The following is a 23,876-nucleotide window of genomic DNA, read 5'->3' as shown; positions in this document are numbered from 1 at the left end:
ATCAGCAATTGTAATTCACCCCCAGTGTGTAGGTGAGTGGAGAAATTGTGGGGAGTGTGGGAAGTATAAAAAGAGCAAGATTAATGTGGGATTCAGTTGGGACTTGGTGGGTCAAAGGGTCTGTTCCCATGGTGAATGGTTCTATGATTAAATACATTGGTTATAAGAGCAGGTTTGAGCTGGCTATACTGTGGTGAGTGGCTCACTTTCTGACACCACCCCCCCCCCCTCACCCCCCAGTGCCTTTCCACCATCTTCAAGGCTAGGACTGGGAAAATTATAGCTATGAGGAAAGATTACATAAGCAAGAATGGTCTTCTTTGGAGCACCAGCAGCTACAGGGCTACTTAATTAAGGTATAGAATTCAGGGGTGCTTTGACAGAATAGATATAAACTCTTTACAGCACATGAAACACACCCCTCAAACCATATAGTCATGCATCTATCTCGAAGTCTCTTAAACACAACCTTCATGACTGCTTCTACCACTACCCCTGGCAACCTGTTCCAGGCACCCACTGCTCTCTGGGTAAAAAGACTTGCCCCAGATGTCTCCTTTAAATTTACCTCTTCTCACCTTGAATGCATGACCTTTAGATTTGATATTTTTACCCTGGGAAAAAAAATTCTATCTCCCCCTCACATAATTTTACAAACTTCTATCCTTCAGCCTCTGACATTCAAAAAGAAACAACCCAGGTTTGTCCTACTTCTATTCATACCCTCTAATTTAGGCGACATGGATGGCATCACAGTTAGTGTAATGCTGTTATATTGCCTAGGTTTAAATCCGGTGATTTCTGTAAAGAGATTGTACATTCTCCCTGAGTCTGCATGGGTTTCCTCCAGGTGCTCTGGTTTCCTCCCATCTTTCAAAATGTTCTGGGGTTGTAGGTCATTTGGATGTGATTGGGCAGCACGGGCTCATGAGCCAGAAGGGCCTGTTACAAGGCCATATGTCTCAATTTAAAATTTAGGCAACATCCTAATAAATCTCTTCTGCATTCAAAGCTTTCACATCCTTCCTATAATGGGCAATCAGAGAGCTATGTTCTGAGTTGTTTCACTTAGCAATAAATTACATTTTAAATAAAAATTTATTAGCAACATGGAAGAAGCCAATTCCAGTCATTAAATCCCATGCCACCCAATTGCATCCAATTAATCTACTGATCCTGTAGGTTTTTGGGGAGTTGGAAAGAAACAGAGGACCCAGAGAAAACTCATGCAGGTCACAGGATAATATATAAACTCCTTACAGGCAGTACCGGATTTGAACCTGGGTTGCTGGCGCTGGACTAGCACTGCACTAACCACTACACTAACCATGCTGCTAACATAGGGACTTAGCTTTAAAGTGATTAGTTGAAAATTGAACAAACAGCTTTTCACCCAGAGTGGAGAGGGTCGAGAACAATGTGCGATAGGACGTGAAAGAGAAGCAACCCCTAGCATACCAGGATATGCATGGAGAGACATGACCTGCAGGGTGGCTGACCTTCTGCTGGAAAGAGGGCATCAGCTGGGTAACTCTTTTTCAATAGGCACAGATGCACGATGGCTAGAACAACCTCCTGCTGTATCACAAAGGTTCAATAATGCAATAAATTTCAAGTATTCCCAGCAGCAGTGGTGCAAACTTTTACAAAATACTTCCACGTGAAACATTATAGAATGACAGAAGGTCATTCCACATTTCCAACACTTACTGGCCAGTGTCTAACAACACACAACCATGAAGGAGAGATTATGTCCCAAGATGCATCAGAGGCCTGAACTGGAGACACAGAGATGAAGAAAATGACAGAGTTAGGGAGGGTTGAGCCTCAAAGGGATTTGAGGATATATTATAACGTATCCTAAGGTCAAAGAAGTGGTAAATTCTGCTCTTAAAAGCAGTCTGAGAACACAGAAACTTCAGACAATTGCTTCTAACATGAGCAAGGCACACTCTACTTTGATGCTTACATATACCTTATGTAATGACATCACTCTGATTTAAACAATTACATACAAATAAACCTCACACATCTTGAATACAGTCACAGGTATGTTTGGGTGATTCACATCAGCATTTAACAGCTGGGGGACTAGTGTTTGTAGAGCTTGTAGTTTCCCAGCAGCAAAGGCTCAGAGTTAGTTGTTCTGTGATTGGTCACCTTTCAAGCTCTCATTTCTTCCCTCAATTTCCAGACTCTTATTCAACTTCACTTTCAGATGTAAGAGTAATGAATGGCTTGACAAATGATGACTCTGGTCCCAGATCATTTATTAATAAAAACAGAAGAAGCAATTACAATATCATCACTGGAATAATTTCAGAAACTTGCTCAAAATAGAAAGTTTTATGTTTAGAATTTGTTGTATTCCCCTGAGAAAACTTGATATTAAGATCAACTGAGCCCCATGTTAAGCTTGTTCACCCATTGTGAAGCTGAGCTTATTGGATGTAAAGTGGGTTTTACAGGCCCGTAAACCCTTCTCTCTCCACTGACATTGAGTAATTGCAGTTAGCACAGATGGAGCGTGAGCCACAAAATTAAGACCAGAGGAGCTCCTGCAACTAACTGCAAACCACTCACTGTGTGAAGGTAACAGAAGTGATTAGAAAAAAGTTAACTCTTTCCGATACACAGTTTAGTTCAGTTTTGATCACAATTAAACTGCCACCAATAATAAAATTTCACTTTTTGAAAGGATCTCTCTCTAACACACACACACACACACACACACACACACTCTCTCTCTCTCTCTCTCTCTCTCACACACTCGCACACAGTTAAAATTCCACTTTTGTGCATGCACTTGAATAATCTAGCCCTTATAAACTTTAAAAGGTTTGATGTTAATATCAGTATTATTGAGAAACTAAACAATGCAAGCGTGAACTCTTTACTCAGTATATTCTTGTCCTTGTTCCTGAAGTGAGTCATTAATAAGATCCCGTGGTAAACAATGCCCTCCTGCCAGTATGTAAAGCTACCTCTAAATTGACAGCAGGGTGTAAAAATGGCTGTGCTACCTGATTACCCGGTGTTTTTGGTTAATGCTGCACCAAGTTCTGAACACCTGGAGAAGAAAGGGCAATCACCTGCTGATCCTATCACTCATCTCAACCAATTTTTCATAGGAAAACTGGACAATACCCAAATTTATTATTTCATGTCAAGGGAAGACTGCCTTTTATATTTTGACAAAGAGGCTATTGGAATTCATGACATGGATGGCATTTGTGAAATAAATACCTGGCAGTAATATAACAAATTGTATTTGGTTGTTGCATGAGAGGCAGGATCATGTTACTTATTCAAGCTGTTCTGCAGCAGAGTTAGAAATGCAAGTAGAGTCTAGATAACATACCAGCAGCCAAGATTAAAGAAGAAAGCAGACCAGTTACTGAATAATTTCTTTTTACCTTCCTTTCCTCCTCCTGTACAACCGCATCGATATACCTGGGCATGTAAGATTCTCGATTCAGATCAAGATTCTTCATGTTAAGGTTTTCATAATTAAGGGTACTATCCCTAAGGAATAGAACAGGATAAATACTTATTGGTTGAGACATTTCATATTCCTAGCTATATAATGCATTGAACAAATGGTCAAATGTCCATTTATACTCCAAATGAGCCATCTCACATCCTTTTATTACTCACCCATTGTTGTATTCCTTTTTCCCTCATGAATTCATCATCCCTGTCTTAAATTCTTTCAATACCCAGTAGAAATAAGTTGATAGATTAACGAGCCTTTGAATAATGGTGTTCTTCCTGAATTTCCTACTAAAATTATGAATGGCTAACATAGAGTTGTCATTTTTAGCTTTGGTTTGCTCTATTAAAACATCTCTTCATCTCCCTATGAAGCATTTCCTTATTTTAAACAAGAGAAGCAGGAGCAGGAGAAGGTCATTTGGTCTTTTGAGCCAGCTCGGGTCATTCATCAAGATCATAGCTGATCCTCTAACTCAACATAATTTTCTTGCATATTCCTAGCTCCTTGATATCCAGAAATCTAACAATCCCTGTTCTGCTGGTTTTCTTTTTTTATCGGAGGGGGGGAACATTTGCCCTTTCAATTGTTCATGGAAAATCTAAGCTGTCAATTCTGATTTCATCCTTTTCTTGCACTTTGCTTCATGCTTTTGCATTCTACTTATAAAAGTAGAATTCTACTTATACCAGTTTGATGTAACCATAATTCTACAGTCGTTTAGCATAACTTTTCTCGTTTGCAGTTCTATCCCCCTCTGGAAATGAACAGAGGGTTTGGTTTGAATTATTTAATTTCTTTAATTGATAGAAGTTTAGAAAATTTACAGCAAAAGAGGACATGTGTATCAGATGGGGAAAGTTTAAGGGAGATGTATGGGACAAATTTAAAAGGAATTGGGGGGGGATATCTATCATGTGCAAGCAGCAGAGCTTTAGATATGATGTTCAGCATAGACACATGGTTTGAAGGGCCTGATCGTGTTCAAATTGTTGACCTATCTTAAATCCCAATGCATGGTAGCACCTTGGAGCGCTATCATTGGAAAATTTGTCCTAGCTCCCTGTCACATCTGTCCAGCATCTACCACACCCGACTTCTATCTTCTTTCCCTGCTGAATTTTATTAAACATTTCAAATTTCACTTCAAGATATAATATTAGTGGTAAGGACCTACATCTGGTGCGTTGGTGTTGAAGGTTTGATTGCTGCTTCTCATTGAAGCAATGAAATCTTTATATATTCTCCTGATAGTGCAGAAAAGACCCCAGTTTAAATCTGAAAGATGTTATCTCTGGCTGTGTAGCTTTCCCCCATTGTGTCACTGGAGTGTCAGCATGGACCATTGATCCAGATATCAGACCAGGCCATAATGATTACCATCTGAGAATCAATAATGATTCATGGATTTCAAAGAGATTAAAAGTTATAGCATTCCTATGAGATAGCAGTAACCTAACAGAGTTCCTCCATCATTTCTAACAGATACATTTTGCTATTTTGTCCCTATAAATGTTGATATCATGAGAAAGAGGTCTTATGGTGCTTTATTATGAGTGTTATAGATTACAAATCTACAAATATAACTTAAACTACTCCAACTACTAAAAGAAGCTTCTCACTAGTTAAAAGGGATTCGAAGGACACACAAAAAGTATCAAAATATTTCACATGAAACATTGTTTTAACCACCAAAATTTTATTAAAAGATGAGGAGTGTTTTCCTTCTTAGATTCCAAACATATTTTCAAGTGAAAAAGAGATTAAGTTGCATTTCACTCAATATTCTACACTGTATTCACTGTTCACAGCATTGTGCCCTCAATGCAAGGAAGGCAAATGCAGATTAAGCAACAATTTTTTAGAACTCCTTTATTCAGTCTAGCAGGGTAACCCCAGAATCCTGTTGTCTGTTACTTTAATTCCCTGTTTTGTTCCCCCTCTGGCCACTCTCTCCATAGCTTCCTCCAATGTCCCAATAAACCTCAACATGAGCTGAAAGTCTCTCACCCCAGCTTTATGGCCTTGTGTACTCAATATACAGCTCACCCATTTCAGAAAACCATTCACACTTCCTCCAGGTCTATCTCTGTTTCCATTATTCCATTTATCATTCAATCTTGGCTGATGTCCAGCCTCTATCACAGACCATTTCTTTAGCTCATTTGCACTTTCTCTGAATCTTAAAACTCATTTTATGTCTGATTTTTTCCTCGTTCCTATGAAAAGTCATCACCCTGAAACAGTAACCCTGTTTTTCTCTCCACAATGGCTGCCTAACCTGCTGAGTATCCACCACATATTGTTTCTAATTATTGATGAGGCATTAGTTATTTAACTTTGTACTTGCTTGAAATTCACCCTAAGGAAATGTGTCCTGTGTAAGCCCAGCTGTTTCGACTCAAAGTGAAGGATGGATTAAGATAACCAACTTACAAATTTGAAATTGGCATTAATAGAAATTTGTGATTGATATCTCTTTTTAGCCAATACAAGAGCTCATTTTAAGCATGAATGATTTAGGAGTTGGTGAATATTATTAAAATGGAAATGTAGTTTGATTGATTTTGTTCCAGTTAAAAGGAATTTAAAGTCTATACATAATTGTTATAAATATCCTCCAAATTGTAAATCACTAAATATGACAAAAAAGTATTTAATAATACTAAAATTATACTGACTTCTGGATATCGTAGGTGCCTGGTCCAGGTCCAAGGGGAATTTTAAAATTCATACGCTTAGATGTTCTGTTTCCAAAATGCACACCTTTATACTGGCGAGTAGGGTATGGTTCAATCTGACAAAAGGAATCAAGAAACAATGATTGGTTTATTTTCTTGTACTGAACTTCATAAAACCCAAGATTAAATTTCTTAAGAGGTTCATTCAAATTCTTATCCCATAGCCAACATCTTCACATTCAAACATCTGATCAGAATTACACATCTTTGTGTGAGCTTTGTGTGCACAAATCAGGTCCAAAGCACCATATTGGTTGCAAAGTCATGTTAATAGCACCATAAATGTATGGTGTTGGTAGGTTAAATGAGTGTAACTGGGTGGCATGTATTTTAACAGTCGGAATCAGCTTCTCCTATACTGCATCATTAAAAAATTTAATATCCACTAGTATATGGGTTTTCTCCAGAATTAGTTTGCAAATATACATCCTCGAAATTAACTTGGAATTTCTGGTGGCTCCACAAGAATCTAAGCAGGGAATTGGACACCTCCTTCCTTTGGGGGTGTTAATGGTCTCAAGGCCATACACTACAGGATGGCATCAACAGACCCTACACTGATGTTTTACAATACTTGTATTGGCTGTGCTTAGATTTTCCCAGTTTCTCTGCATCTTAAAACTCATTTTTATATCTAATGTTTTCCTGATTGAAAATATACCTGTTTATTCTCTCTGCAGAGGCTGTCCAACCTACTGAGTATTTTCCACATTTATTGCTTTTTTAAAAATTTTATTCTGATCTATTATTGTCCATTTCTTGCCATTTGAGTGCATTTAAATTTACTCAACTCCATCATTGGTAGCTTTGCCTCGGCCCTATGCTCTGGAACTTTCTCCAACTTCATCTCGCCACCTCTTTTTCTTCTCAAGCAGCCTTTAAAATTTGTTCCATTGATGTTTTCTCCCCTAATTAATTTTTAATTGATAAAGCTCCTGTAAAGTACCATTGGACATTTTTCTATTCCACGAATGCAAAGTAGAAATAAGTGATTGTTCTTGGTGCAATCTCAAATCAGCTCCACTGTGACTTCAGTTTGAACTTACACACATCATTCTGTCCTTTCCCGTACACTACAAGGTGATGTATGCAGATCATATACTAGCATTTTAAGATATATGAAATAAAACAACTCCAGGTAATGACATAGAATGCTCCAATTTTAGGTTCTTGTGCATTCCCTATTACTTGACTATTGGCAGCCACACTTTTAGCAGGCCAGGCTCAAAGAGGTTTAAGGAGGGAACTCGAGAACCTGTTACAGGTGAAAATGGAGCCTGCCAACCTGATTGGTCTAATGTTGCTGGGTTTGGGTTGAGTTGGATATATGTATGTTCAGATGAACCATAGTTTGATTGGTTCAGTTGTGGCCTGGCTCAATCAAGGATGATGGGTTCTTTCTGGTCGAGGATTAAGGGCGAGGAACTCAGCAGGTCAAGCAGCATCAGTGGAAGAAAAAAAATGATATTTTGAGTCAAACCTCTTTATAAAGACTGATTGAGGTTGCATAGAATTTCTGACAGATGTTGCATTTTTCGCTGTTGTAATAATGTTGTGATAGTGTGCAGACTCTGTACAAAGGACAGAGTGGCAAAATCACAAAATAATACTGGAAACAAGAGTTACAGTTATAATGAAAATCTTCAAAAAAAACATTGGGTCTTCTGCAGATATCGGGGTCAAGCACCATACACAAACATGCTGAAGAAACTCAGCAGGTCACTCACTATCCATGGGAAATAAAAGGTAATCAACATTTCAGGCCTGGCCCCTTCATCAGGTGAAACAGAAACATCATAGAAACAGGCAGGTGCCTGAATAAAAAGATGGGGGAGAGGAGAGGAGGGAGGAAGGGTCAAGGAGAGAATCACAGGCAAACAGGTGAGAGTTTTGCACATTGGGTTTTCTGCAGATCAGCTATGATTGAATTAAGGAGAGAAGAGGTTTGAAGGGCTGAATGTCTACTAAATAAATTTTGTGCAAGGGAGAAATTCTATGCCTTAGACTTTGCAGCATCTGAAGAGGCTGCTCAGAGGAAAATCAACAAGCAGTGGGCAGCTGAAGTAAACAGTCAGGAATAAATTTGTCGTTAGCCTCAATATTCATGACTTTAGTAGATTCATAGATCATTTCAGGAATGGCCAACTCATCCATGCGACCAAGATGCCTATCCACACTAATCCCATTCTGGATCTTTTAGTCAATATGTCTTTATGCCTTTATTATCCATGCACCAAATGTGTTTTAATTGCACCTACCTCTACTCCTTCCTCTAACAGCTTATTTCATCTCCCCATCACCCTTTCTGAACGAAAAATTTACCCTTTGGGCTCTCTTTAAATCTTTCTCCACTCAACTTAAACTTATTACTTCTAGTTTTAGACTTACCCACCCTGGAATAAAGACCATATCTCTATCCTATCTATATAAACCTTAATAAGGTTACCTCTCAGCTTCCTTCACTCCAGGGAAAACAGATCCAGTTTATCTCTCCTGATAACCAAAGCCCTCCAATCCTTATGATATTCCTGTGACTCTTTACTGCACTCTCACTAGGTAATCACAAATTTCCTATAACACATGGTGACCAGAACTGCACACAATGCTCCTAGCGCAGTTTAACCAAAGATTTCTACAGCTTTAACATGGCATCCAAACCTCTATGCACAATGCCTCAGCTAATGAAGGCTAGCATAGCATACTTCTCCATAATCACGTCTACCCATGTTGTCACTTTCAAGGAACTATGTCTCCAAGGTCTTGATGTTCAGTAATACTCACCAAGGCCCTGCCATTTGTTGTATATGTCCTGCTCTGGTTTAACTTCCCAAAATGTATCCATCTGAATTAAATTCCATTCTTTTACAACATTCCCAGTTGTTCTAGATCCCACTGAAGCTCCTTCACTGTCAACTATACCATTGATTTTGATGTCATCTGCACACTTACTAACCATGCCACCTACATTCTTTTCCACATTTAGAGAGAGAAAGAGCACGCTATGGCAGCACTACAACTCTCAGAAGGCATCGAATCAGCCATGTGACATCAGTGCATGATGACATCAGCACGTGTTGAGCATGTGATTAAGGATTTTAAAAGGTTGTGCAGGTGATGAAAAGTAAATCCATTTGATTCACTCTAAAAATGCCGTGTGGTTATTTCATTGTGTCCACTGCAATTCCAGTGGCCACAATTGGTGACCTCGACGAGTCCAAAAACGTATTTTTGGCCTATGCAGCTGTTGCTGTGAAGCTGCCACCTTTCTGGACAGCTGAGCCTGAACTGTGGTTCCAACAGGCTGAAGCACAATTTCACCTTCGCAAAGTCGAATTGGACACCGCTCATATTTACCATCTTGTCAGTGTCCTGGACCAGCCGTCACAAAGAGAGTCAGCAAATTCCTATGAGATACATCACATACCAGCAAGTATGTTGCTTTAAAAGTACTTTTATTATGTGTATATGGTGCATCCCGTAGGTAAAGGCTAGCTAAACTGCTACATTTCGATGCGTTGGGAGACCGCACCCCTTCAGAACTGTTGAATGAAATTCTGTTCCGAGCAGCTGGCAAGAGGCCCAATATGTTATTTGAGCAGCTTTTTTAGAGCAAATGCCAAATGCAAATGCTAGGCTCTTGTTATCCAAGGGTTCATTTGAAGACCCAAGGGCTTGCAGCGGCAGAGGCAGACATTCTATGCCCAGCTAAAAAGCACAACGAGGAAAGATAGGTCTGCACAACCAACCCCTCCGATATTGACCCCATGTCATACTCTAGTACTCTTCCCACATCATTCCCTACAAGCAGGCAATTCCCCAAGACAAGCAAGCAGCCTGAGGCCACCTTGTCTTGGTGTTATTATCACAGGCATTGGGGAGTAAATGCTTGCAAGTTCCTTCCACCCTGCTCATTTGCGGGGAATGGCCAGGCCAACTGCTGGTAAGGGCTACAGTGGTTGGCGAGAAACCTGCAAGCCTACTATATGTATGTATGGGACCAGTTGTCCCAGCAAAATTTCTGGTGGGCACAGGTTCAGAAGTAAGTTTATTTCCACCCACCGGTTTTGACACATGCCATCCTACCCCGGATCTGCAACTAAGAGCAGTTAACAGTTCAAACATTCCAACTTTTGGCACCAGGAAAATGAATGTCAAGTTCGAGAATCATCCCTATACTTGGTCATTTATTATAGCAACAGTATCCCAACCTTTGCTTGTTGCGATTTTCTTCGGGCTCATTCATTCCTTGCTGACTTAAAAGGATGTCGACTAGTAGATGGAACTACTTTTCAGTCTATTCCTCTGGCAGACACCTATACCCCTGCTCTGCCCTCCAAACATTAAGTAAACCAGTAGATGAATTCTCCAAGCTGTTGGAAGATTTCCCTGAGATTACTACTCTACAATTTTCTGCCTCCACTGCAAAGCATGGTGTTACTCACCACATTTATACTAAGGGCCATCCATGCTAAAGGGCACCGCTTGCCTCTAAAAAAGATGCGTTTAGCTAAGGAAGAGTTTGCCAAGATGGATGAACTAGGCATAATTCGTAGGTCTGACAGTCCCTGGGCATCTACATTACATATGGTCCTGAAACACAATGGAGGTTGGCGACCTTGTGGAGATTACAGGTAACTTAACAACGCCACCATCCCAGATCTTTATCTAATATCTCATATTCAGAATTTCTCAGCTAATTTGCATGGAGCGAAGATCTTCTCAAAAATAGACTTGGTGAGTGGCTATCACCAAGTACCAGTAGAGCCAGAAGACATTCCAAAAGCAACAATAATTACCCCATTTAGATTGTTTTAATTTTTACAAATACCATTTGGATTAAAGAATGCTACTCAATCATTTCAACAGGTGATGGATATTTTAGTATGTGGTATGACCAATGTCTTCATTTACATCGACAACATTTTAGTGGCCATTGGGACTAAGGAAGACCATTTGGAACATCTTCATACACTTTTTATTCATCTTCAAAAGTTTGAACTGACCATCAATCTGGATAAATGCATTTTTGGACAAGAAAATTTGATTTCTTGGGGCATAGCATTACTCAGGAAGGCGTGATCCTTCTGCCATCCAGAGTTGAGGTCATTACCAAATACTCAAGACCTGCTCCAGTTAAAAGTCTACAGGAACTTTTGGGAATGGTAAATTTTTACTGTCAGTTTCTTCTGGGAGTAGCTCATATCCTGAAGCCTCTTTCCAATTTAGTCTCCAGAAACATCAAAACCATCCATTGGACTGAAGAGGGAAATAATTTCTTCTTGAAGATGAAAGATTTGCTGACTCATGCCTTTATGCTCAGGTATCTAGTTTTAAATGCAGCCACTGCCCTTTCTTTAGATGCTTCCAGTATGGCCATAGGAGGTGCACTTAATCAATATGTCAACGGACATTAGAAACCATTAGCATTCTTCAGCTGCCATCTTCATAAAGCAGAGAAGAAATACAGTGCTTTTGATAAGGAGCTTTTAGCCATTTACTTGTTGATTCAACATTTCCGTTATTTTTTGGAGGGCAGAGATTTACTATGTACACTGACCACAAGCACTTAACATTTGTGTTTTCCAAGGTTGCAGAGCCCTGGTCAGCATGATAACAACAGCAATTATCATTCATTTCAAAATTCTCCACAGAAATACTACATATTTCAGGTAAAAAACAATTTAGTAACTGATGCACTTTCCCACTCTGTTCCACTCCAGGTTTTGTCTGTAGATCAAAGTATTAACTACACAGCTTTGGCCGCGGCCCAAGAACATGACCATGAGACGAATGCTTATTGGACTCCAATCATGAACCTGCAATTGAAAGATGTCCAGTTTCGAGTTAAGGGCAAACTACTCCTCTGTGATATATTCACAGGACACCCATACCCAGTAGTTCTGGCATCATGGAAACATCGAGCCTTCATCTCTGTGCATGGACTCTCACATCCATCAATTAGATTGACCGTTCGTATGGTTTTGGACAGGTTCATGTGGTATGGTCTTAAAAAAGACGTTACACAAATGGCAAGGTCTTGCATTGCCTGTCAGAAAGCAAAACTTCAGCAGCAAACTAAGCTACCACTGCAGTCCTTCCCAGCAGTTACTGGGCATTTTGCTCATGTCCACGTGGACATATGTTGGTCTGCTTCCTGTTTCAAGAGGATACCATTATCTTTTTACATTAATAGACAGGATGCTACTGCAGACACTTGTGCTCGGGCGTTCCTCAGTTCTTGGGTGTCTCATTTTGGTTTACCGGCACATGTAACTTCATATGGAGGACCACAATTTATTTGCTCACTGTGGACAGCCTTGTCTTGCTTGCTCGGTACAACAATTCATCGTACGAATGCATATCATCCCAAGGCCAATGGAATGGTGGAAACATTTCATCGACATCTCAAGTTAGCCTTGATGGCTGGAGGGCCTGAACTGGGCTGATGAGCTGCCCTGGGTTTTACTGGGCATTAGAACAACTCCAAAGGAGGAGCTCCAAGCTTCATCTGTGGAGCTCGTGTACAGCGCACTGTTGGTGGTTCCAGGGGAGTTTGTCCCCTACCATTCCAGCAATGATCCTAAGGAACTTTGAGCAGGCTAAGAGAGACTGTAGAAAAATTGACCCCTATACCCCCATCGTCGCATGGAGAACACTCTTCCTTTGTGCTGAAGACCTTAAAAACTGCGAATAGGTCTTTGTCTGTAGGAGAACACTTGGTCAATCTTTGCAGACGCCCTTATAGTATCCTTATAGGATACTCAGACAAACTAAGTCAGCCTGTATTTTGGACATTGGAGGGAAGCCACAGTCTTTCACTATTGACAGGCTTAAACCACCTCATGTGGACGTCTTCCCACTGCAGTAGTCGCAGAGGTCGACCACCTAAAAGACAGACAAACCTTTCTGCCTGTTCTGTGGTGGTTGGAGGGAGCATGTAGCAGCGCTATGGCGGTAGTACAACTTCCAGAAGCCATCAAACTGGCCATGTGACATCAGTGTGTGTCATCAGTGCATGTCAAGCGTGTGATTCGGGCTTTTCGAAGGTTTCGTGGGTGATGAAGAGTAAATCTATTTGATTCACTCTAAAAACACCTTGTGTGGTTACCTCATCATGTTCACTGCGATTCCAGTGGCCACACACACACACACACACACACACACATACACACACACACACACACACACACACACACACACACACACACATAAATATATATATAAAGGACCAGTGCCTACTCGTTACATGCCTCCAACCTGAAAAGGAATGTACCTCTACCACCCTCTGTCTCTTATCACCCAGCCCATTGTGTATCCAAATTGTTATCCTGACTTGATCCCACGTATTTTAACTTCCAGACCAGCCTTCCATGTGGGGCCTTGTCAGAGACCTTGCTAAAGTCCATGTTTATTCACTGCCTTGCCTTAACAATCATCTTGGACACCTACTCACAAAACTCAATCAAATTTGTAACATATGGGAGCAATGGATATGAACAACCCATACTAACACACATTTTGAACCAAGGTCATTTTTTGAGGCCATTTCTGCCATTGCTCCCCATTATTTCATGGACAATTGTGTTTTATTCCACAAAACAATGGTATTTGTAAGCATTGCTGGTTTGGTTACACTGTATTCATTTCAGACAGATCTGTAAGCCCTTCAAATCTGCTGCTCAGATTATTGATTATTGTACTAGAAAATGAATTATAAATACAAATTGACCGCTACTTTGGCCACCTCTATTATGCAGGTAAGAACAAGCCATTTATCACAGGATTAAAAGCCTGTTTGAGAAAACAAAAATGGCATGAAATAATTAATGTTGTTTTCATAATCTTGAATCAACAAATTACTTTTTTTCCTCAAAGTGCCTCTTCAAGTTATCCAGAACAATGATTACTTATTTCGATGGTAAAATATACTTTAATTGAAGCAAACCCATCAAGACCCTTGCTTGTCTCCGAGCAAGTGCGGCAATATAATTTGGGAAAGACTAACTAAACTTCACTCGTACTGACAACCAAATGGATGGGTATGGTGATTTTAGCCTTTTCAAATAACCTTGCACGTAAATAAATCCAAAACAGAATGTAGAATAAAAGGACTCTGATTCTTAAATGTGTGTTCATGGTCTGTTTTCTCTCTTGGTATTTCTCAAAGGTAGCCAGGATGAAAAGAAGCAAATACATCACAATCGCAACCATTCAGGTGAAAGGATATAAACAAACAAAGTGACTTTTCAACAACTTTTAAAATTAACCCTCAAAAAACAAACGCTGATAATTGAGATTTATTATAGCTACACAGACAGAGAAACAGTCAATTGTAAAAAAGCACTAATTTCTGGAAAAAAAGGTTTATGGTGAATATATGACCAACTGCTTTACAATCTACCTATGCAGATACAAAAAAATTAATCACACCAACTAACAACGAAATATAAGAGTGACACTTGGACTCTTGGAGCTGTTCTGCAAAGATCACAGTAGATCTGTGACCTAATTCCATACAACCACCCTTAATGATTTCTCCTTTAATACCACTAATTAACAATAAAATATCCACCTCATATTAAAAACAACTAGGCCAAGATGGGAATGCAGAGTTGAAGTTAGAGTCAGAGAAGTCATAATCTAATTTGAATGGGGGTGCAAGCTCGCAGATCTGTGCCTCACAACTCAAGAGACCCAGGTTCAGTGTCTGTGTGGAGTTTTCCCTGAATACTCTGGTTTCCTCACACATCCCAAAGTCATGGGTTTGGGAGGTCAACTGACTACTGTAAATTGCAACAAAGGTGGAGGTGACAGGTACAATCTTGGGGCAACACAGAAAATGCTGGGAAGGCAGTGAGTCAGACAGCTTCCATGGGTGAAATAGTTCAACTTTTCGGGCCTTTATCGAGATAAGTGGTCCTGACCTGAAACGTTGACTAACCATTTCTACCCATGGATAGCGAGTTCCTCCAGAAGATCATTGTTTAATGTAATGGAGGATTTAGACCAGCTGATGCAAGAAGGGATGAGTTGCATCAGAAGACATAATCTAAAATTCCACCATGAGGCCCAGGATGCATATTGTCTTTTGTTGGTCGCAGACTGTCAGGAGACCTTGAAGATAATTAAATCATTTGTTCAAAGAGATAAGATCTAAAGTAAACAACTTTTGGGTAATATAAGCCATGGTCCCAGTGCTGAAGTTTGAGACTCTCCAAGAGGTGGCAACATCTCTCAGCAAGAAGAACTTCAAGATTCCAAACCGACGTCCCAGTCCAGGGAGGTGGAGAAGCTGCTACCGGTGCCCAGACAACCTACTACAAGTGTGCAGTTGTCGCCTCGCTTTGGCAGTTGGGACCAATCCAGGCATTGATAAGTATAATTGGGAAGGGCTTGCATATTGTAGTGTGAATTCAGGTTTAGATTTAGTAATAAAGACTTGTATAAACTGAACTGCTCTCAGTGTGTGTCTATTTTCTTTCGGTAGCTTGAACACTGTGACCAATCTAAAACAAACAAAGTGAATGGTACAAGTTTACCCAAGACAATTGTCGTAGTCGAGCAGGGTTGGTCTCAAGATGTTTCGCCGAAAGAAGGAGGTGAGCCCTGAGCAGTTCTTGATTCCGGGATGGACTTCCGAAGACGATGGGTTTGGCATGTTGGCCAATACCCTATCTTTGTTGGGACCACCCCTCAGTTTAGATGAGAAGTTAGATCCATCAAGTGCGCCTCTGGGTGAGCGGGTTGCCACTCTCCTTCGAGAAAGTAAATTTCCTGTTAAAAAGGGGACGCTGACAGACGGTTTTTGGCTGCTGGCCACAGCCTTACGCCACTCCGTTCAGCGTGAAGCAGAATTAGTTCAAAGAGAAGTAGAATCTCAGCACAAGAGAGAGCAATTAGAGGAGGTGCTAGAAGCCCTGCGATAATGCTGTTCCATGATGAGTGCGATTGTTTGCACCATTCAGGACCAAGCCAAAGAATGGGAGGATAAGCATGTCCAAACGATCTGCCGTAATATTAAACTCCGGCAGCAGCTCTGTGCAGATAAAGAAAGGCATGGAGCAGAACCCGATCCACATCGTATTCATGCCATGATAAGGAATGGCGACGATCCTGATTTAATTGATGAATGGGACTGGAATATCTGGAAAGATGACCATGGTAATAATGCAGATACTCCTCAGCATGTGCCTAACATAATGCCCTCTCCACCTGCTGTTCACGACCGTCCCATAAGGCAGCAGACTTCCCAAACAGACGGAAGGGGAGATGATGTAAGGGTAGAGATTGAAGGGATAGATACCTCGATCTCCCAAGCGGATCCAGGGGAAGATGCCCGAACCCTTGCTTATGCTCTATGGCCTACCCCCTCTACGGGATGGCCTAGGCCTCGTCCCGTCCACTGGGCAAAGGACCCTGTGGGCCAAAGTGGGAGCAGAGGTGAAGAGCAGTCAATGATCCGTGACTTCTCTATAAAAGAGCCTGGCTGCCATTGGAGATCGATTTAGGCAAAAGGCAGGAGAAACTCTGGCAGCCTGGCTCCTGCGTGTTTGGGAGCAAGGAGGGGGTAATGTATATTTAACCCCTGAGGAATTGTTGGGATTAGGAACATTGACTACTGATATACGGGTCACTGCTGAGCTGCAGGGTAGAGGAAGAAAGATGGATTACTTACTTGCCACTCTAGGGGATGCCCTGCTATGAGCATACCGATCACCAGTAGATTGGGATTTACATTTGCAGAACAATTGGGGCACCCCAGAGGAAGGTATAGCTGTAATTTGTCAGTAGGCTCTGGCCTCTGCCTTGTATGCAGGGCGTTTGAGGCTGTGGGTACATGGGGGGAGCCCTGATGAAGAGATATTCACAGCCGGAATGCACACCTGATTAGTTCATTCCGCCCAACCCACTGTACAGGGACTGGTTCTGTCCGTAACTAGTCCACTAATTGGGCACCATGTGTCTGAGGCAGTGCACGCCTTATCTGGGCTTAGAGAATTAGAGTTGGGAAGTAAAATCCAGTCACGTACAGCCCAGGTTAAATCAGACAAGCAGGATGAAAAGAGAGGGGCTGCTGCTAGTAACGGACCGACAAGAAAGGACCTTTTTCTAACCTTGTTAAAGTTAGGCGTACCTAAAAGTGATATTGATGGGAAACCTACTGCGGTCCTTTATAAGAAGGCAAGGGAACATCTTCCCCAGCTGTTGAGTCCTCCTGGCCCAGCTGTGCCATCTGCTCCCACTGAGCCAGTTTCTCTTGCTCCAGTTGTCCTTGATGAGATACAACAAATGGTTAAAAAGGTTCTTATGGATAATAGTGACATGTGGGCCTGGAAGCCCCTGAACCCTACTAAAGCATGAGGGTGTGGGCAGGGCCCCCGTGTCTACTCCACTGAGATATGGCAGATAAACTGGGACCCGCGGCCCTACATACCGTTAACAGTCCATTGAGGTGGGGGTAATGACCGCCAATATTTGGCCTTGGTCGATACCGGTGCGGAGCACTCAGTGATTCTGGGTAACCCTGACCTCTGGACTGGACCAACATTTTGAATAGAGGGGATAGGAAGAGCGATCACCCTGGCAAAGGAAATAAAAGTCCGCGCCACGGTGGGTGATGGCCCTTCCCCTATATGGTTACATGCCCTGGTGGCTGCCACTGACGAGTGTATCCTGGGTATTAATATGTTGGCTGGTATGGCCCTTAATACTAGCCAATGGGGATTTGCATTTGGAATTTGGACTATTACTAAAAGATTAGTGATGGGTTGGGCTGTGGGATCCTGTGATGGTGCCTCCCCCCACCCCCCTCCTCGAAATCAGTATGCATTCCACAATATCGCCTCCCTGGGGGGCAGGAAGAGATTACTGCCACCATCGATGCTCTGCAAGAAGAAGGGGTAGTGAGGCCCGCAACGTCGCCCTTTAATGGCCCTGTTTGGCCAGTCCAGAAGCCGGATGGCTCCTGGAGAATGACAGTTCACTATCGTTTTTTGAACAAACATCCCCCACCACTTGCTTCGGCAGTTCCGGACATTGTTACCCTTATTGAAAAGATTGCTACTGGGAACTCAGGAACATGGTATGCTGTCATTGATCTCGCTAACGTCTTCTTCAGTATTCTTATAGACAAGGTCTCACAGGATCAGTCTGCCTTTACCTGGAAGGGGCACCAGTATACCTTCACCCACCTCCCTCAGGGCTATGAACACTCTCCCACTATTTGCCACAGCCTAAATGCCCGTGATTTGGAGACGGTGACAGTATCGCCTTCCCTCTCAATTCACCATTATATTGATGATGTGATGATCCAAGGGGCCACGGAAGAGATGGTACATGAAGGTATGGAGAGTGTCCAAGATACCCTGATGCAAAGAGGGTGGGCCATTAACCCCGCCAAGGTACAGGGCCCGACCCAGACAGTTATCTTAACCATATAACCATTACCATAGGAATTCAGTGGCATGCTGGAGAACAGATGGTTCCCGATAAAGTTCGCAATAAGATCGCAGTCTTGGCCACTCCTACTAACAAAAAAGAGACCCAGCGTTTCCTGGGGTTATTGGGATACTGGCGACGCCATATTCCACACTTGGCATTGCTTTTACGTCCTCTATATAAGGTTACCCAAAATAAAACAGACTTTGTATGGGGTGACGATCAGGAAAGGGCATTCCAGTCCACCAAGCAGGCTATTCTTCAGGCCCTGCCCATTGCTCCCCGCATCCCAGATACCCCCTACGAACTACAGGTCTCCGTTACTGATGATGTGGCATCCTGGAGCCTCTGGCAGAAACAAGAGGGCCGCCGAGTCCCACTGGGATTCTGGTCACGAACCATGCCCGAGGCTGCCACTCGTTATTCTGCTTTTGAACAACAGTTACTAGCCTGTTACTGGGCCCTGCTGGAAACTGAAAGAATGACAGGCGATGCAGATGTTCAATTGCGCCCTGCACTTCCAATAATGAACTGAGACCTGGCTAATGACGCTAATCTAAAGATCAGGCGGACTCAGCAGTCTTCTATTGTTAAATGGAAGTGGTATATTCAGAGTCGTGCAACCAGAGGGCATAAAGGTGTGGGCCGCATACACGAACAGGTGGCTGATCTTCCGTCTCGTCATGAGGACGTTGAACCCACCTTGCCCCCTCCCTTAGCCCTTTCACCAGTTCAGTGGGGTAAACCATATGATTCGCTCACTCCAGCAGAACAAGAGGATGCCTGGTTTACTGATGGTAGCAGCCGGTGGGTGCAAGGAAAGCAAAAGTGGAAGGCTGTGGCTTACCATCCCAGGTCAGGAACTCACTTATTGGAGGAGGGGGATGGTGGCTCCAGTCAGTAAGCTGAGTTGAAGGCAGTCAATTTACCACTAGACCCCCATGATCACCCTCTTCGCTTGTTTACTGATTCCTGGGCTGTGGCTGATGGACTAGTGATATGGATGTCTGATTGGCAAAAGAACGACTGGCTGATACAAGATCGCCCAGTATGGGGCAAACAGTTGTGGCAGCTGTTGTGGGATGCTTCCCATCATCGTGAGATAACCATATATCACGTTGATGCCCATACCAATGCGACGACAAACATGGCACAATATAATGCAGTAGAAGATCAGCTTGCCATTATCAGCCACGCCGATACTGTCCCCCTGGCTCGATGGGCACATGAACAGAATGGCTATTTGGGGGAGAAGTGATCAGCTATGTGGGCCCATACACATGCCTTACCCGTCCATCAGGATGATGTCCGCATAGTCGTGCGTACATGCCCAGCATGCCAGCTTGTGAAGTCCCACACCATTCCTCCTGGTCCGCATGGCTGAATAAGACAGGGTGCTCACTCAGCTGCGGTCTGGAAAATTGATTACATAGGCCCTATGCCAGACTGTTACGTCCTAGTAATGGTTGACACCTTTTCGGGTCTGGTTTTTGCTTTTCTCACCAGGACGGCTAAGCAAGCTAGCACTATCCAAGGACTAAACCATTTAATTTCTCGTTATGATGTACCAGAAGAAATTCAGTCTGATAATGGCTCACACTTCTCCGGAAAGGCAATCTGTGATTGGGCAACTGACAACAGTATCTTATGGGTCCACCATATTCCTTATTACCCACAGGCTGCCGGGTTAGTTGAACGAATGAATGGCTTACTGAAGGAACAAATTCGTTTGTTAACACCACTGGGGACCCTGAAGGGGTGGTGCCATGTGCTGCAGCAGGCAGTCAACAATTTGAATCATTGCCCTTTGAAGGGAGGTATGCCTTTCCACCGACTTCTTCACGCTTCTGAACTACAGCCTATTCCAGAGGAAAAACAGTCATTGCCCCCCACCCCCCCATTCCCGATCCAGAGAATGCCGGACAAAAGGTATGGGTGGCACCACCAGGTAGTGGCCCTCCTGTAAAAGGGGAAATAGTGACACCTGCCCAGGGTAACACTCGGTGGGTAGCTATTGAGGGACAGGATGATTTAGTTTGTTTAAATACTGAACGCTTATGGCATCGTGAGTGACATATGTCAGGCTTCTTTGTTCCAGGTCCTCCATCTTGTGCTCCTGCTGATCTGGCTTAACCGCTGCTTTGATGCCAGCAATTGGATTTGTAATGTAGAGGATGTTCTGAGGGAGTTGCCCGTGGGGGACACGGCCCGATGTATCCATTAATATATCTGATATTGTTAAGCATGTTTCAAAATCTGTTCGTGAGCTTCAGTGTCTGGGTATTGTGGCCCACAAGGATAGTTTGAATCCTTTTTCATGGTTAGCTGGTACATTTGGGGGATTGGGCCACATTATTCTCCGTTGGTTGCTCACATTATTGCTTATTTTTGTGCTTATTATAGTTTTAGTTTCTTTTTTTCGCTCCTTCTGTACTCAAATTCTTGTTAGGTCTCGTAAGTGACAGGCTGCGACCAAGGGGTGGAATGTAATGGAGGATTTAGACCAGCTGATGCAAGGAGGGATGCAGTTGCATCAGAAGACATAATCTAAAATTCCACCATGAGGCCCAGGATACATATTGTCTTTTGTTGGTCGCAGACTGTCAGGAGACCTTGAAGATAATTAAATCATTTGTTCAAAGAGATAAGATCTGAAGTAAACAACTTTTGGGTAATATAAGCCATGGTCCCACTGCTGAAGTTTGTGATTCTCCAAGAGGTGGCAACATCTCTCAGCAAGAAGAACTTCAAGATTCCAAACCGACGTCCCAGTCCAGGGAGGTGGAGAAGCTGCTACCGGTGCCCAGACAACCTACTACAAATGTGCAGTCGTCGCCTCGCTTTGGCAGTTGGGACCAATCCAGGCATTGATAAGTATAATTGGGAAGGGCTTGCATATTGTAGTGTGAATTCAGGTTTAGATTTAATAATAAAGACTTGTATAAACTGAACTGCTCTCAGTGTGTGTCTATTTTCTTTCGGTAGCTTGAACACTGTGACCAATCTAAAACGAACAAAGTGAGAGGTACAAATTTACCCAAGACAAATGGGAATGCAGAGTTGAAGTTATAGTCAGAGAAGTCATGATCTAATTTGAATGGGGGTGCAAGCTCACAGATCTGTGCCTCACAACTCAAGAGACCCAGGTTCAGTGTCTGTGTGGAGTTTTCCCTGAATACTCTGGTTTCCTCACACATCCCAAAGTCATGGGTTTGGGAGGTCAACTGACTACTGTAAATTGCAACAAAGGTGGAGGTGGCAGGTACAATCTTGGGGCAACACAGAAAATGCTGGGATGGCAGTGAGTCAGACAGCTTCCATGGGTGAAATAGTTCAACTTTTCGGGCCTTTCAGTCCTGACCTGAAACGTTGACTAACCATTTCTACCCATGGATGGCGAGTTCCTCCAGCAGATCATTGTTTGCTTAAGATTTTAGCATCTTCTGATGTTGTATTTATCTCTAAAGAGACTTGGTTCTGATTCCTACTATAGTGTCAGACTGAAAAAAAATCCTACTACCCCATTAAATCCCTGTGATGGCTTGAAAATTTCAATCGTCACCCCTTAATCTTTCACCCAAGGGAATATTTATTTTATTTATTCTATCCCCATAATTTAATGATTATTCTTTGTTACATTATCAACAGTGCCCTCCATAATGTTGGAGACAAAGAAATTTTTCTTTTATTTGCCCCTGCACTCCACAGTTTTAAATTTGTAATCAAACAATTCACATGTGATTAAAGTGTACATTCCAGATTTTATTCAAGGTTATTTGTATATATTTTGGTTTGACCAAGTAGAAATTGCAGCACTTTTTATACATAGTTCCCCCATTCAGGGCACCATAATATTTGGGACAGAGCAATGGTATGTATATTAAAGTAGTGATGTGGAGTATTTTGTTTTATGTCCCTTAGATGCAATAACTGCTTGAAGTCTGTGATTCATAGACATCACCATGTTCTGCATATCGTCTCTGGTGATGGTCTGCCAGGCCTCGACTGAAGCCATCTTCAACTCCTGCTTGTTTTAGGGGCTTGTCCCCTTAAGATTAATCTTCATTATATGGAAGGCATGCTCAATTGGATTTAGCTTTTAGCAGTATGTTTAGGATCACTGTCTTATTGTAGGATGAAGTGCAGCGAGTTTGGAGACATTTGCTTGAACTTGAGCAGATAAGATGTTTTTAAACACCTCAGAATTCATTTTGCTACGGACATCAGCAGTTACATCATCAATGAAGATAAGTGCACCAGTACCTGTGGCAGCCATACATGCCCAGGCCATAACACCCCCACAACCATTTCACAGATAAGGTGGTATGCTTTGGATCTTGGGCAGTTCCTTTACACCTCCACACTTTGCTCTTGCCAGCACTCTGATACAGGTTTTTCTTGGTCTCATCTGTCCACAAAAACTTTTCCCTTAATTATGCAGACACCTTTCTTGGCAAATTGTGGCCATCTTGTTTCAATGGATAACTAGTGATTTGCATTTTGCAGTGTAGACTCTGTATTTCAGTTCATGAAGTCTTCTGTGGATAGTAGTCATTGACACATCCACACCTGTCTCTCGAAGAGTGTTTCTGATCTGTCGGACAGGCGTTTATGGATTTTTCTTCATTATGATGAGAATTCTTAGGTCATCAGCAGTGGAGAACTTCCTTCTCCTAACAATCCCTTTGCAATGACTGTGCTCACCAGTATAGTCTTTCTTCTTATTGATGTCCAAACAGTTGATTTCAATAATCCTAAGGTTCAGGTGATGTTTCTTATATTTGTTTTATTCTTGTTTATCAGCCTCATAATGACTTCTTTGACTTTCAATGGCACAACTCTAGTCCTTATGTTGAAAAATGGCAAATATCGACTCCAAAGGTGATCAAAAACTTATAAGCAAGCCACGCTCTCTTATACCTGCACCAATGAAGCAATTTAACAGACCTGAGTAATCACAAACACCAAATGTCCCAAACACTATGGTGCAATGAAATGGGGAATTTCATACAAAAAATCCTGTAATTCTCATGGTTAAACCAAAATGTACAAAAATACCCTTGAATAAAATTTGGAATGTGCACTTTAATGACCTGTGAATTGTTTGATTACAAATTTAAAACTTTGGATCACAGGGGAAAATAAAGGAAAAAAAGTCTTTGTCCCAAACATTATGGAGGGCACTGTATATGAATTATTAAAAC

General features: G+C 42.1%; 1 protein-coding gene across 17 annotated transcripts in view; it reads right to left on the bottom strand.

Annotated features, from left to right (window-relative positions):
- Positions 1 to 23,876, bottom strand: part of stpg2 (sperm-tail PG-rich repeat containing 2) — a 715,538-nt gene that overhangs the window by 528,558 nt on the left and 163,104 nt on the right. For all 17 annotated transcript variants that reach the window (XR_011353877.1, XR_011353872.1, XR_011353875.1 and 14 more), the window contains exons 6-7: positions 6,175 to 6,290; positions 3,417 to 3,525 (exon numbers count right to left, since the gene is read on the bottom strand). Coding sequence is in view for 10 of the 17 variants with exons in the window: in XM_069925670.1 (XP_069781771.1) it covers positions 3,417 to 3,525; positions 6,175 to 6,290 (225 nt within the window). In the remaining 7 variants the exon portion in view is untranslated. The remainder of the gene's footprint in view (positions 1 to 3,416; positions 3,526 to 6,174; positions 6,291 to 23,876) is intronic.

The sequence above is a fragment of the Narcine bancroftii genome, chromosome 3, assembly GCF_036971445.1.
Source record: "Narcine bancroftii isolate sNarBan1 chromosome 3, sNarBan1.hap1, whole genome shotgun sequence".
Classification (NCBI taxonomy): Eukaryota; Metazoa; Chordata; class Chondrichthyes; order Torpediniformes; family Narcinidae; genus Narcine; species Narcine bancroftii.
Note: the sequence above shows the minus strand (reverse complement) of the source record. Positions and strands in the feature narration are given on the sequence as shown.